The 14321-nt window shown below is 32.5% G+C and overlaps 1 protein-coding gene across 1 annotated transcript; it reads left to right on the top strand.

Annotated features, from left to right (window-relative positions):
* The first annotated feature begins 716 nt into the window (after positions 1-716).
* On the top strand, positions 717-3969 carry LOC133305741 (oxysterol-binding protein-related protein 4C-like). The gene is made up of 6 exons (XM_061505980.1): positions 717-893; positions 1909-2154; positions 2282-2378; positions 2715-3009; positions 3262-3364; positions 3718-3969. Exons 1-6 carry the CDS (start codon positions 717-719, stop codon positions 3967-3969), a joined length of 1170 nt encoding a protein of 389 aa, XP_061361964.1.
* Positions 3970-14321: the final 10352 nt, after the last annotated feature.

The raw sequence follows: 14321 nt of genomic DNA, 5'->3' as shown, positions 1-14321 counted from the left end.
GATTTTTTTAAAATTTTTTAAAAGTTTCTAAGCCCAAAATTATAATAAAAAAAATATCCAAAATTTGATGTCTACTAAAAATATTTTGATCTTAGCTTCGGTTTAGACCTTAATTTTTGTTTTTACTTGGTGTAGAACTCTCTTTCTCCAGCTTTGTTTTATGGTCAAATTTTGTCCACTATAGATGTTCGGCGGATTCTACTTTACTTCCAATTTGCAGGCCAAAACGGCATTGTAGTCGTCGCCGCTTTTACTTTCCATAAGAAAATTCAATTAAATACGACGACACATTTTTTTTATGGGAAATGTCTATATATATATATATATATATATATATATATATATATGGATATATGTAGGAAAAACAAATAATTGCAATATGTTGTAGTCTCTATAAAAAAATTGCTTATTTTATCTATATATATGGGTTATATTAATCTCATGTTAAATGTGATAGTTATCTCATGTCATAGAGATAAATTTGTGGGCTCTACCACCTGAAAAAATTAAAGAAAAAGGTGGCACAGTTATCGAAAGGTGTGTAAGAGAGAAAATATATCTTATGCAACATAAGAATAATTTTCCCCATATATATATATATATATATATATATATATATATAATTCTTTTCAAATATCTTATATAATTTGTGATTATCACTATCTATTTCTTTATGATTGTATAGAAACATGTTTGAGAAAATAAAAATGTGAAAAATGGTTGTGCAGGTGAACAAGGAAGAGAAGAAAGGGACAAAAATTGTGCTCACAAAGCCGTTGACTTTTGAAGGGGAATCTGATTCAGACGAGGCTTATAGAGCCCCTAATCTTTTGCAACGTATACTAAGTTTATTCAAGAATGTACGGCCAGGATCTGATCTCACACGCTTCCAGGTAACTTCTCTTCTTTCCATGTTTTGGCTTAAACTTTAGCCTATCAAGTTTGCTATTTTTTTGTGTGTCAGCAATCCTTAATGGCACTAATTAATGAATACATTAATGAATACATTTATGAGTCAAAACATTAATGTATACATTTATGGTTAATGAGCGAAAATTGTACCCCATTGGGACCAAATAATATCCCAACTGCCAACTCCCAAATAATGATCAGAACGTAAAAGCCATTTAAAATTCTAGAAACTCGTAAAATAAAAAATTACTAAAAAAGTCAATTATTTTACATATTTTGTTAAAGGTGTTTGAAGTTTCTGATGTTCTAATAAATAAAATTATTTCTTAAACATATAAAAGTGTGTGAAATTCATGTGGGTTATGTGAGGAAAAGAAAGAGAAGGAGAAAAATTAATCTTCGTACATTTTTATGTATATATAATAAACAATTTTATTTCCGGATAAAAAAAAATTATTTCTTATAATATGATAAACTTTAAATCTTTGTTAAAATGAGTTAGCATTCTTGTTAAATTTTAGTTAAATAAGCAATGCTGTTTTGACTTATCCAACAATTATTTTTAAATTTTTATAAAGGGTTCACTTTTTCTATAGTCAATGTAGATAAGTTATCTACATTGAGCCCAAAACGATATCGATTTGAGGTGGAAATCAATGTATTTTTGTAATTCTAATTTATTTCAGGGTTATAATAGTTTTTTTTTTATAATTTTTTAACCCAAAATGACGTCGTTTTGGGAGCGAATGTAATAACATTCATGGTAGAAACATTAAAGCGTTTTATAAATTCTAACTTAATTTTACAGTATGATAAATAAGTGTGACTAATAATTTTTTTTTCTAAAGAAGTCCATAACCTGTGTGAGAATGAGGATGATAGATAAAGTGTTGGTAGAACGGTTTGGACTATGATAAATAAGTGTGCCTATCATTTGGGTCACCGTATTATTACAAAAAGTGATGAAAACCTTTTGCCTTACTTCATGATTTGCAGCTGTCACCTATGTTTAACATACCAAAGTCACAACTTCAGTGCTATGGTGAATCGGTGTATTGCAATGCTTTGGACTTGCTAAGCATGTGCAACAGTGGGCAGAGTCCGCTTGATAGGTTCATATCTGTGGTAGCATGGTGCATATCTACAACACGCCCTGCCACTTTTGGTGTTGCTCCTTATAATCCCATTCTTGGTGAGACACACCATGTTTCAAAGGGAAATCTTAATGTGTTATTGGAGCAGGTACTTACTTCTCAATTCTGCATTTCCCTATTTCTAATATATAAAACTTTATTGCTAAATGCTTAATTTGGCTGCAAAATGCTAAAACCTTACCTTGTTCTGATTTCCTTGATATCCATGTCTGCAGGTTTCACACCACCCTCCAGTAACTGCCCTCCATGCAACAGATGAGAGGGAAAACATAGAAATGATATGGTGCCAGCAACCTGTTCCAAAGTTTTATGGTATCTTCACCTTTCTATCAAGTGCTACATTTGATAATTTCTAGCCCACCCAAAAGATAGTTTTGTATTTTGACAAAACCATTAGGAACTCACAATGTCTATGTTTATTTGAATCCACATCTATGCAACACATTGCCTATAATGATGTTTTGATCACAATTTTGAATGATTGTCTTGTATTCTTAAATTCTTCACAAATGATCTCGAATAAGTATATATGTCAATTTCAACTTTGAAGTTCTCAATGTATAGCTCCTTATGTAAAAATATGTTGATATATATATATATATATATATATATATATATATATATATGTATCTCAAATAAAATATGCAGGTACATCAGTTGAAGCTCAAGTGCATGGTAAACGGCAACTGAAGCTCCTAAATCATGGTGAAACATATGAAATGAATTGTCCTCACCTTTTATTTAGAATTCTTCCGATTCCTGGAGTTGATTGGGTTGGTCCAGTTAATATACGGTGCCTAGAGACTGGCCTAGTAGCTGAGTTGTCCTTCAGATCAAGTCATTCTTTTCTAGGCCTCGGAGGAAATCATAAAGTGATCAAAGGGAAGATCATTGACTCTTCATCTTTGAAAGTTTTATATGAAGTTGATGGTCATTGGGATAGGTATTATCTTCCTTCTAAGCACATCTATGAACTTTCACCTTTTGTTTTGTCATTTACACACTAAAAGTATGTAAAGTGGATAATAATAGAAGTAAAGGAAAAAAAAATCTTATATTGAAGCTAAGCCAAGCAAACATTGATTAATGGCAAGTTGTATAATTGATTAGTTATTCACTTGTAACGTGCCTAAATCAATTTCAAGAATTATGCCTTTTTAACTATAGAGCAGTTCTTATCCAATTTGTTATGCAGGATTGTACAATTGAAGGACAAAAATAATGGGAAAGTGAGAGTAATATATGATGCAAAGGAAGTAATTTCAGGTCTCCAAACTCCTATTCTCAAGGATGCAGAGGTACTAGACGTCTATTCTCTGCCCCCATTCCTTTATCTTATGTTATTTATTTATTAAGTATGAACCAAAATCTTTGTGGCATGCCCTGAAATGTCTTTTCTAATGGGGAAAATTATGTGCTTGTTGAGGTATCAAAATATTAAAAATGAAAAACGGGGCTATTGTTTATTTCATGATTACTTAAGAGTTTGGACTAGTATAATTTGCATGTGTATAATAAGTCCAAATATCAGCACCAAAAAGAAAGAAGCATATTTAGGTACTTTCATACACAAGAGACAATTAAGCTTATTGTTATAGTAATTTAGTGTCATGTTTTCATGAATGTGACATGGGATTCTCTTGTTGATTAGTGTGTGTGGCCAACAGAATCAGCCCATGTATGGAGTGAATTGAGCCAAGCCATTATGAGCAAAGAATGGGAAAAAGCAAGAGAAGCAAAGCAAGCAGTGGAGGAAAGACAAAGGGAGCTCACGAAAGAAAGAGAGTCAAAAGGAGAAACTTGGGTTTCTAAGCATTTTATGGTATCTTATAGCAAAGATGTAGGGTGGGAATGTTCACCTATTCATAAATGTGTCTCAGTTGCCCCTATTGTATCTGAATAATTGTTACTATGGAGTATTAGTTATCATTTTCTTTTGCATAGATATGTGTCTTACTTTGGAAGGGACGCAGGTTTTGTGCGAGACCAGCAATAGGACCCACATAGATGTGTTTATGCTTGAGTTAGATAGAAAAATTCTAACGTGCGGTTAGAATTTTCTTATTCTAAGAGAATCTTCACCACAGATTTAAAAAGGAAAAAGAGATTGAAAAATAAATCAAAGCTGCATATATCTTGCTAGGAATTTTCTTTTACATGATTATTGTAATTAACCTTCTCTAAATTTTAAATATATTTATCATTCGGGATATTATTCTTACACCAGTATAATAAGAAGCCTTATATCAAATTTTAGTCGTTGATTCACTTGCATTTAACAACTCATATATTTAATAAATCAGAGTCGTTAAATATAAATTAAATCAACGATCAAGATTAAGAGTATGTGTATGAAATGATCTTACCCTTATCTTATCATAAAGCTCTTATAAAATTTTCCACTCTTTAAAAGAGTATCTAACATTTAAGTTTTAAGAACACAAAAGTTTAACTATATTTAAATTAGGATTTTATCTGTGTCACTATAAAATTTTAGAGTCTCCTGTTGACACAACAAATATGATAAGGCCTACAATGTTTTTAAAAAAAATGGAAATAAATTAAAAATGCTAGAGAGTTTGTGGCATACAAAAATCACTTCTGCAGTGATAACAAAAGTAATTTTTCCTTTAAATTAAGGGAAAATCGTAACAGAAAATCTCACTTCTCTTACGACAGACATAGATTTTAAAGTGGGTCCATCACTTAATGAAAAGCAAAAAAAATTGCTGGCACTGTTTCCCATGAACAATATTGTCAAACTCGAGTTTCTACGTAGAAACAGAAAGAAGTGATAGAAACTGTTGAGATATATAGTCCCACAGTGGTTGTATGTACAACTAATGTGGAGTTTATAAGGTCTTGGGCACTCCCACCCTTTGAGCTAGCTTTTGGGGTGGTGTATCCCAAGGTTCTTTACATGGTATCAGAGCCTCGCCGTCCCCCACTTTCTCTTGTGGCATTTCTTAGCACAGATAGGCTGGGCCTGTTGCATTGTCCACTCTTCAAGCCCAATGGGCTCTTGTGTGAGGGAGCGTGTTGAGATATATAGTCCCACATTGGTTGTATGTGCAACTAATGTGGAGTTTATAAGGCCTTGGGCACTCCCACCCTTTGAGCTAGCTTTTGAGGTGGTGTATCCCAAGGTTCTTTACAGAAATATAAAACGTAAAAACGACACGAAACATGAAGTTTCTACTTTCTACCACTTAAGGTCAAGATACAAAATTATATATATGCATGTAAAAAAAATATCACATAATGAACATGTGGTTGAGCCACTTATCTATCCAAAAAGGAAAATTATTTTTCATAACCAAGTATCAAAGTTATAAACAGTGATAATTAACAAGTAATGAATAACTAATCTGCTCTAACTGCTTTATACACTCTGCAGATTTTGGATCATCGCTCTTCAGGATATAATTCCACTTCTTTCAATGCATACAATGATCCAAAAACACAAAACGATTCTCATGGCATAACTTAGAATATAATTGCAGCTTTATAAGACATAATTATAAAAAACATATATCCAAACAAAAAGATATTAAGATACTGTGAATATGATTCGGGAAAACGAAAATTAGGTTTATTTTAAAAAAAAAATTTGTAAATTTTTTTTATTAAATTTTTAGTTTTAAGTAAAAACGGTCAAAACACTGTTTTTACGTTTTTACGTGGCGTTTCCACCAGTTTTTATCAATGATAGTGTTAACTTGAGTTTTAACACGTACCACTCTAGTAAAAACACAAATTTTTACATTTTTACACTAATTTTTGACAACAATACCCATAAGTGTGCAAGAAAATTTTCCTTCTTACGTTCCCATCAGAAGTGTAAACCCCTTAAATTACATAGAAACGAAGAATAGTGGTTTGGTTGATATACTCACTGCAAAATGCTAAAATAATAAATAGGGTAAGACTGGGTTGATGACAGGTGGTTTCCTCATCATTTATGTTAAGCAATAAAATATTATCCAGTTTCAGAATATTCCATTTTTTTTAATTAATGATTACTTTTTTAAAAGTAAATATAGTTATATTTGAATAACTTATTTTTTACTGTTTTGATGTTTTTACTCATCATAAGGCAATAAATAAATAAAAATTAATTCCTTAACTCTTTAAAATGATAAAATAAAATGAAACTAAATTTATTTATTTATTTTTAAAATTAATATTTTAAAATGAAAGAAGTATTCATTTACAAAAATGAACATTAGAGAATAAAGAAATACGTTAATTAATAAAATAAAAATGCACTAATATTTGAAAAATATGTCATAGGTCTTTACACTTTCGTTCGGCACAATTCCCGTCCATTTGTTTCACGTAATGCACTACATTTCTTGCTCAATTATTCTTTGATAAAATATAATAAACTCATTTATAACCTCTTCTCCCACTACTAAAAAAATAGGTATAAGTAGAGAAAAATTCGATCTCTAAAAAATTTAAATTCGTCCCTAAATAAATTAGGGATAAAATTTGAGACGAATTTTTTTTCGTTTCATAGCTAATATTTTGGGATAGAACTTTAGTTCCGTGGACGGAATAAAATCCATCTTGAATATGTATTTTTCGTCCCTAATATTGTCATTAATTTTAATCTAATAGGGATGAAATTAGGGAATGATTTTTTCATCTTAAATAGGGATACACTGTATCCATCCCTAATAGAGATAGAATCATGGAGGATTTTTTCCATCTCAAATAGGGACAGAATATATCCGTGCCTAATTGGGACAAAATTGGTCTGTCCCTACGAGGGACATAATTTTTTTGTCCCTAATTTCGTACCTACTTACAAAATTTCTTAATATTCAATAAAATATTTCAAATTTCTTGTAACAAAATTTATACATGATAATCATCGTAATATAAATCATCAAAGTCATATAACAAATGAAAGCTAGTCCGAAACGTATAAGAATTATAATCATACAAACCATCATTGTCGTAACCAAATGTATAAAAAGGTTATAAAATGTCTATCAACTATCCTCGTGTAACTGGGCATCACAAACATCATCTTTTGCATCATCACTAGCTTGAACCTCCTTGTATACCTCACGAGTAGGAGGCGTAGCAGTGGACATAGAGACATAAGCCATCAAAATCGCCAGCTGCACTTTCATAATCAGTGGCGGACCCAGAATTTTTTTTTTATGTGTGCACATTTAACACGGGGGTTGGGGGCAGCGCCCCCGAAGTTTTTTTAAAAGAAAATTTTAAATGTATAGGGTTTAAGCTTTAAGCTTTTAATTATAGTGGTTGGTTGGGTTGAGCCCATGTTAGTTAAAATCCCGATTTATATCTGTGATTTTATGATTTTACGATTTTTTTAATCAAAACGATTTCATCAAAATTCCAAACACTTTTACGATTTTACGATTTTTTTACGTTAAGATTTTACGTTTAATGATTTTTTATCCTCCTTCTGATTTTAGGTAAGATCCCGATTTTAACTACTATGAAGATCCCGATTTTAACTACTATGGTGGGGCTTATGTTTACTTTTTTCTTTTCAATCTTCTTAAATCTTTTTTTTTACTTTACCTAAATCACCCACCCCTTTGAATTTTTTTTTTCTAAAATGTTTGTGTCTGCATGTGCAGACACATGCAACACCGTAAGTCCGCCGCTGTTCATAATAGTCATCTCTGTTTGCAACTCTTGATCATGTGTGGATATGGTTGTCACTAGCTCTCTTATACGATTATACTTATATGTAGAGACTCCTTCAGATGAACTAGAAGACTTCTGTGAAACCAAAATCTACTTGCCTCTGCACCTAAACCGAAAATGCGCTCCTTTTTGTTCATACCCCCAACAGTCTGCAGGAATAATTCATTATCACATTGGCGGGTGGATGTGACATTTCCAGTCACCATATCACATTCATTCCTCTACTCGAGGAATTTATCCTAAAAATAAACATATTACATTAGTCATCAATAGAAGTGGCATTTTTATAAACGCATAGGCATTTCAAAAAAGGCATATTGTTTCAATAAAATGTAGTAACTTATCTATAGCTCTCTCCAACATACTTATGCAGATTACCAAGTAATATCATGCGTCAAACCAAAAATTACAAATGAATATTTAGGTTGCTTTCAAGGCAGCAACTAAACGAACAAGATCAAATTATCGACATCACTTTATGAACTTTACAAAGATTACAAGTCAGAAACCAAATTTTCTTTTCCAAACAAAATTTAATCATATCATAATTTTAAGCAAACACACATTTAAGACTATAATCAAGCATAATTCAATAAAAACAATGTTATAAAAATGTTGAACTACACACACACACACAAACACACACACACACACACACATATATATATATATATATATATATATATATATATATATATATATATATAAAATCGAGACAATTACTAAGGTGATTAAAGTCAACATGTTCATATTGTTTTCGATTTGTACACACATTTAGTTCAACTAAATTCATATGCTTACAATTAGTTTTGTATGATCAAGGATAGTTATTCAATTGTATAAGTATATGGTAATGCAATTAACCTTTTAGCAGGGCCTGTTTGATATATGCTCCAATCAGAGTTATTGTTAGTCTCATTTATCCATAATGAAAATAGAATAAATAAAGATGAAAATAGAAACCACCAACAATGTCCATAATTTTATAGGTAATGGAAAGAAAATTACAGCAACTTCCTTTGTCCTCTGGGAAGTCCACGAGCTGTCCCTTTTAACCATATGAGTCTTCTCATATAGCAATCAATCTATTGAATATGGAGGGTTTTCTTCCCTCTATAACACAAAAGTTCAGCCAATTAAACATGATGAAAACATTGAATAATTATTTATAATTATCGAAACTTATAATTTAAATTAATTACCAATCTTTTTTGTGCTTCGTAAATGGAATGGAGCCTCCAACATGGGAAGCTCCTTCATAAGAAACTTTGTTTTGCTTATTTTTTGAGACTTTATTTGCCATTCATCTGAAGACCATATTTCTTTCATTTTAGCCAAAGCATTAGGGTTAATCCATGTGTCTTTCTCCTTCTCATTTCAAATCTTATGCAAGTGATGAGCCAACAAAGTTGATTCTTTGGAATCAAATGTCTTCCTCATCTTATTCTTGTTGGACAAATGACTTCAATACTCAAGAGGGCGATGAATTGAGTTTTACAAAATCTTTTCGCAAAGTGTCTCCTTTGATATTTTAAAGAGTGTTTCTTCAATAAAATGATTTATTAAGGAAAAGTTTAAGTATAAGAGCAAATGTGTGATCAATAAAGTAAGCAAGCAAATAGATAGACACAATTAAAAATTACAATTTCAATACTAAAGTAAAGAGTTTAAAGTAGAGAAATGGCAAACTAGATGTATCCTGATTCGGTCACCCACTTAGCATAACGTCCCTTAAGTTATTATTTTTGGCCCAGTTTGTTGGGTTCCTTTTTTTCTTTCATTTTTCTTTGGGTCAAGTGTGGTTCTAATTTGTAAAAAAAGAGAGTAAAGGTAAAAGTTAATTGTGATTGTGATCTAATTACCGATATTGGAAAGAAGTAGTTAGAATAACTGAGTAGGTATTAAAAAATAGGCATAATAATTCTTTATCTTATATAATTTGTGATCATTATTGTCTATTTCTTTATCATTGTGTAGAAACATGTTTGAGAAAATAAAAATATGAAAAGTGGTGGTGCAGGGGAACAAGGAAGAGAAGAAAAAGATAAAAATTGTGCTCGCGAAGCCGTTGACATTGGGAGGCGAATCTGATCAAGACGCGGCTTATAGATCCCCTATTCTTTTGCAACGTATACTAAGTTTATTCAAGAAGGTACGGCCAAGCTCTGATCTCACGCGCTTCCAGGTAACTTCTCTTCTTTCCATGTTTTGGCTTGAATTTTTTTTTTGACAAGTTATATTTATAAATTTTTTTGTTCACAAACTCTTATAAACTACACTAAGTATGATCGGTCATACTTTAATCATACAGTGTACGACCGATCGTACTTAGTGTGATTTGCAAAATAAAAGTTTATAAACGGATCCTATTTTTTTTTTTATATCTCAATACGTTGTTCAGAGCTGAAATTGAAAGCCTATCAAGTTTGCTATTTTTTTTTATTTTTTATCAACTATCTTTAAATACTCTAACATTAATGCGTACATTTATGGTTTATGAGTCAAAATTGTTACCCCAACCAAATAATATCCCATTTATGGTTTTTGAGTCAAAATTGTTACCCCAGTGGGACCAAATAATATCCCAACTCCCAAATAATTATCACAACGTAAAAGACATTTAAAATTCTAGAAACTCATAAAATAAAAATTACTAAAAAAAGTCAAAATTATTTTTCATTTTTTGTTAAAATGAGTTAGCATTATTGTTAAAGTATTTTGTAATACACCAACCATAATTAATTTTTTGAGGCGAGTCGGCCTCGAATATTTTTACTAGAGGTGCTAAACGAACCAAGGGCCTTTGGCTAAGCTTGTGAAGGGCCTGAGCTTACATGTCTAAAATTGGTTGTTGGCACCCGACATGAACTTGTATAAAAACTCGTTTAATAAAAAGGCCTCAGGCTCCAATTCAAAAGTTCGGCTTTATTGCATCTCAGGCTGGCCTAGTATATTATTTTATATTTTTATTTTATATTTTTTATATTGCTTGTAATAGCTCTCTCTTTCTCCTCAATCCATTCACCCAATTTTATTAGTTAAATAGACTTTTTAATTGATTTTATTCTATATTACGCTGTTTGGGTATACATTGAATTTATGAATATTTATGGAATTCTAGTGTTATTGATTATATATTCTGTTTGGATAAATTTTTGTTGTCTTATTTTTTTAAACATATTAATAGGCTAAATGTAAGAACTCGCACCGTTAAATTAAAAATTTAATCAATTAATTATGAGATTAATGAGATAATTCCATAATTGACCCTAATAATTATGAAAAGGCTTAAATAATTATGGTAAGTGATTAATAATGTTGAAAGTCACTTTTCTGGCGAAAAAGTGCAGATACCGGTTCTGCCTCACGATATAAATGTGTATCGATGAAGTATCCCAGAAAATTATGAAAAGTATATATATGTCACCAGAATAATATATAGGACTAGCATAACAAGTTTCAGGTCAAAATAATGAGAACTGGTGTCAGAACTGATACTGGCTATGTAAAAGCGCGTACCGAAAAAGTACTGCGAAAAATAAAATAAAAATATGAAAAATCTTAGAAAAATGTCTAGGTTCAGAATCTCAAGTTTGAGACTAAAATACTAAGTCTAACTATTAGTGCTAATAGAGTGCGATTAAAGCTTAAGTGGACTATATAAGGGCATGACACACACTTATAGGTCAGATTCTTGTGCCTCCTACGTGTAGTTTCTAAAGGAGCTGCTGTCACCTTCTTCCATGGCCTTCCTTGCATGAAAAACTCTCCAAGTTACCTCTTTTTCCTTGATTTCTTCATCTCTACACTAGTAAACACTTGAGAACAACCTTGGGGTGGGAGAAAAAGAGGTTCTTGTGAGTGTATGTTCTGAGTGGTGGGCTGTCCTCTGAGTTGAAGTGATGGAAACCATTTTCTTGCTCTTTGTGAGCTTAAGGAGTCACCTTGTGAAGAAGAAACACCTATTTGTGGAGTCATTTTCGTGATTTCGTGTTTGTTGCACTTTGGAGCTGCATTGGAAGCTCCTTGACCACCTTTCAGTTCTGTTTTGAACTCTTGGTATGCTTCACCACCTTTGAGCATAAGTTTTTTTTGTTAAAGATAAAGTTTTGGCATGAGTAATGAGTTGTTTAAGTAACTAACATGATCTTGAACCTAAAAGGGTATAAAAATGCATGCTTGGACGTAGTAATGGGTTAAAAGTTGAACCTTTGAGTGATATCTTCGCGAAAATGCAGAACTGCATTCTGTCGCGAAATATCTGGATATGATATCCGGATATTGATATCCGGATATGGGGTTTGTGATATCCGGATATGGTATCCGGATATGGATATCTGGATATGGCCCCGACAAATATCTGGATATTCTGGGAATTTCGAGACAGTGACTGTTCTGTTCATACAGAACTGTATTTGGGGTTTGTGGACCCTAGATTGGTTAAGTTGAACCTCTGTAATAATTAGTTGAACCTCTGTAATAATTAACTAAGTCTGGATCTAAGTGATTAAGGGCTTATGGCTTTGTGAGAAGCCTAAAGACATGAAACGTACAAGGAAAGCGTTGTCTTTATGTCATATGCTTGTAGAGTATGGTTATTGATGATATTGCTGGTCTAAAACAGATTGTGATTTTGCTGTTTGTGGACTTTGAGCTAGTGTGGACCTTGGATTGGATTGGTTGCTTAGAGGTAAGCTTTCGTGTCCTCGGTTTAGCTATTGTTGGTCCCACCATACTCCATAGGGGGATGATTTATATGCATGATGTGTTTTCATATATTTATATCTGAAATGCTGTTGAGCTGTTATGTGCAAGCGCTTATTATATGCATGTGTTGTTCCACCTAGACGGTAAGCCTGTGTATGTAGGAGACATACCATAGGGTGATTCTTTGGGTGGGTGCAAGTAGTGACTTGCATTGATTATAGGTAATAGAAGTATGTAAGTCCTGTATTTCTCTGGCCAGTAGAATAGTTGACACACATGACATGATTATTCTGCTGCATTGCACTGATTTTGGAACTTATATTATATTCCTGCTTTTGAACTTATATTGCACATGTAAGTGAGCTTGGGGTGGAGAAATCCTTTAGGACCCCTTGTCTTACTGAGATTTCTGTTTAGAGATCTCACCCCACGTTTGAGGCACATATTTGAGGTTCTGGTAACTCGGGGGTTGAGACCTCGGGCGGCAGGAGGCCGGAGCTGAGTTAGTTATATGCTGATTATGATGATATACTTGGATGCTGATATCCTATTTATTTATTATCATGTTGTATGATTTGAGACTCTGTTGGGCCTTGTTGCCTTATTTGGTGAGCAATGGGGGTTGTCCATCCCACATTGATTGACTATGTCTTATTTTAGATTCGAGTTGTATTAATGTATCAGGATTATCGTCCGGACTACGTGTTGTAGTTCCGTGACTTAGATACTCACTTATTTATGTTATGAGGTTATTCAGTGTAGATAGATGTTTATTTGCAATTACATACATGCAACATTTTGAAAGTGATTAAGTAATCAACTTGGTTAATAATAATGATATCATAATTGAAAAGAAAAAGTTTATTTCGCATTTTAATTAAGCGCTGTTTAATACGATGATATGATAACAAACCGGGTATACACGGGGTGTTACACTAAACCAGACTTTTATTTTTTGTAAATAAACCAGGCCACAGGCCGAATAAAAAGTCTTTGGCCGAAGCCAAAAAGAGATTGACTGTAAGAACCCGCATCGTTAATTAAGGAAGTTAATGAATTGATTAAGAGAAATTAGGAAATAATTCCATAATTGACCCTAATAATTATTATGAGGCTTTAATAATTATAGTAAGTGAGTAATAATGTTGAAAGTCACTTTTCTGACGAAAAGTGCAGATACCGATTCTGCTACTCGGTATAAATACGTATCGATGTAGTATCCCAAAAAATTATAATAAGTGCATGAATATTCCTAGAATATTATATAGGACTAGTAAAACAAGTTTCAGGTCAAAATAATGAGAACTGGTGACAGAACTGATACTGGCTATGGAAAAACGCCTGCTGGAAAGGTGCTGCGAAAAATAAAATAAAAATATGATAAATCCTAGAAAAATGAGTAGGTTCAGAATTCTAAGTTTGGGATTTAAATTCTAAGCGTAGCTATTAGTGCTATTACAGTGTGATTAAACTTAAGTGGGCTATATATAGCCACTTGCACAATAACCTAGGTCAGATTTTGATGTGCCTACGTAGAGGTTTCTGATACATTTGGCTGCCACCCTCTCCGTCACCCCCCCTAGCCTTCTTCTCCATAGAAAACCTTCAAGAAAGTACCTTTACTCTTGATTTCTTCATAAAGGCTTCATATTTTAGTGTGCTAAAGCCTTGAGAGATTGAAAGGTGCTCCATTTCTGAGTGTAGCTTCTGAGTTTGAGAGGTTGTGGGGGTTGAGTTGGTGGTTCTCTTGGAGAAAGCCACCTACTTGTCTTTGGAGGCTTCAAGGAGCCATTTTGATGGTGAAAGGTCCTAGCTTGTAGTGCATTTCGTATTTGGGAAGTGGCAGAACTTTGG

The sequence above is a fragment of the Gastrolobium bilobum genome, unplaced genomic scaffold (genome assembly GCF_033153095.1).
Source record: "Gastrolobium bilobum isolate Gb01-03AN ecotype WA unplaced genomic scaffold, APGP_CSIRO_Gbil_v1 utg3440, whole genome shotgun sequence".
NCBI classification, from domain to species: Eukaryota; Viridiplantae; Streptophyta; class Magnoliopsida; order Fabales; family Fabaceae; genus Gastrolobium; species Gastrolobium bilobum.
The sequence above is the reverse complement of the archived record's forward strand: the minus strand, read 5'-3'. Positions and strand labels throughout refer to the sequence as shown.

Excerpts from the sequence above, each read along its gene's own strand:
- LOC133305741 (XM_061505980.1), top strand. The coding sequence starts at position 717 with ATGGTTGTGCAGGTGAACAAGGAAGAGAAGAAAGGGACAAAAATTGTG. Across the intron at positions 894-1,908 it reads CTGATCTCACACGCTTCCAG|CTGTCACCTATGTTTAACAT; the intron begins GTAACTTCTCTT and ends CATGATTTGCAG. Across the intron at positions 3,365-3,717 it reads CTATTCTCAAGGATGCAGAG|TGTGTGTGGCCAACAGAATC; the intron begins GTACTAGACGTC and ends CTTGTTGATTAG.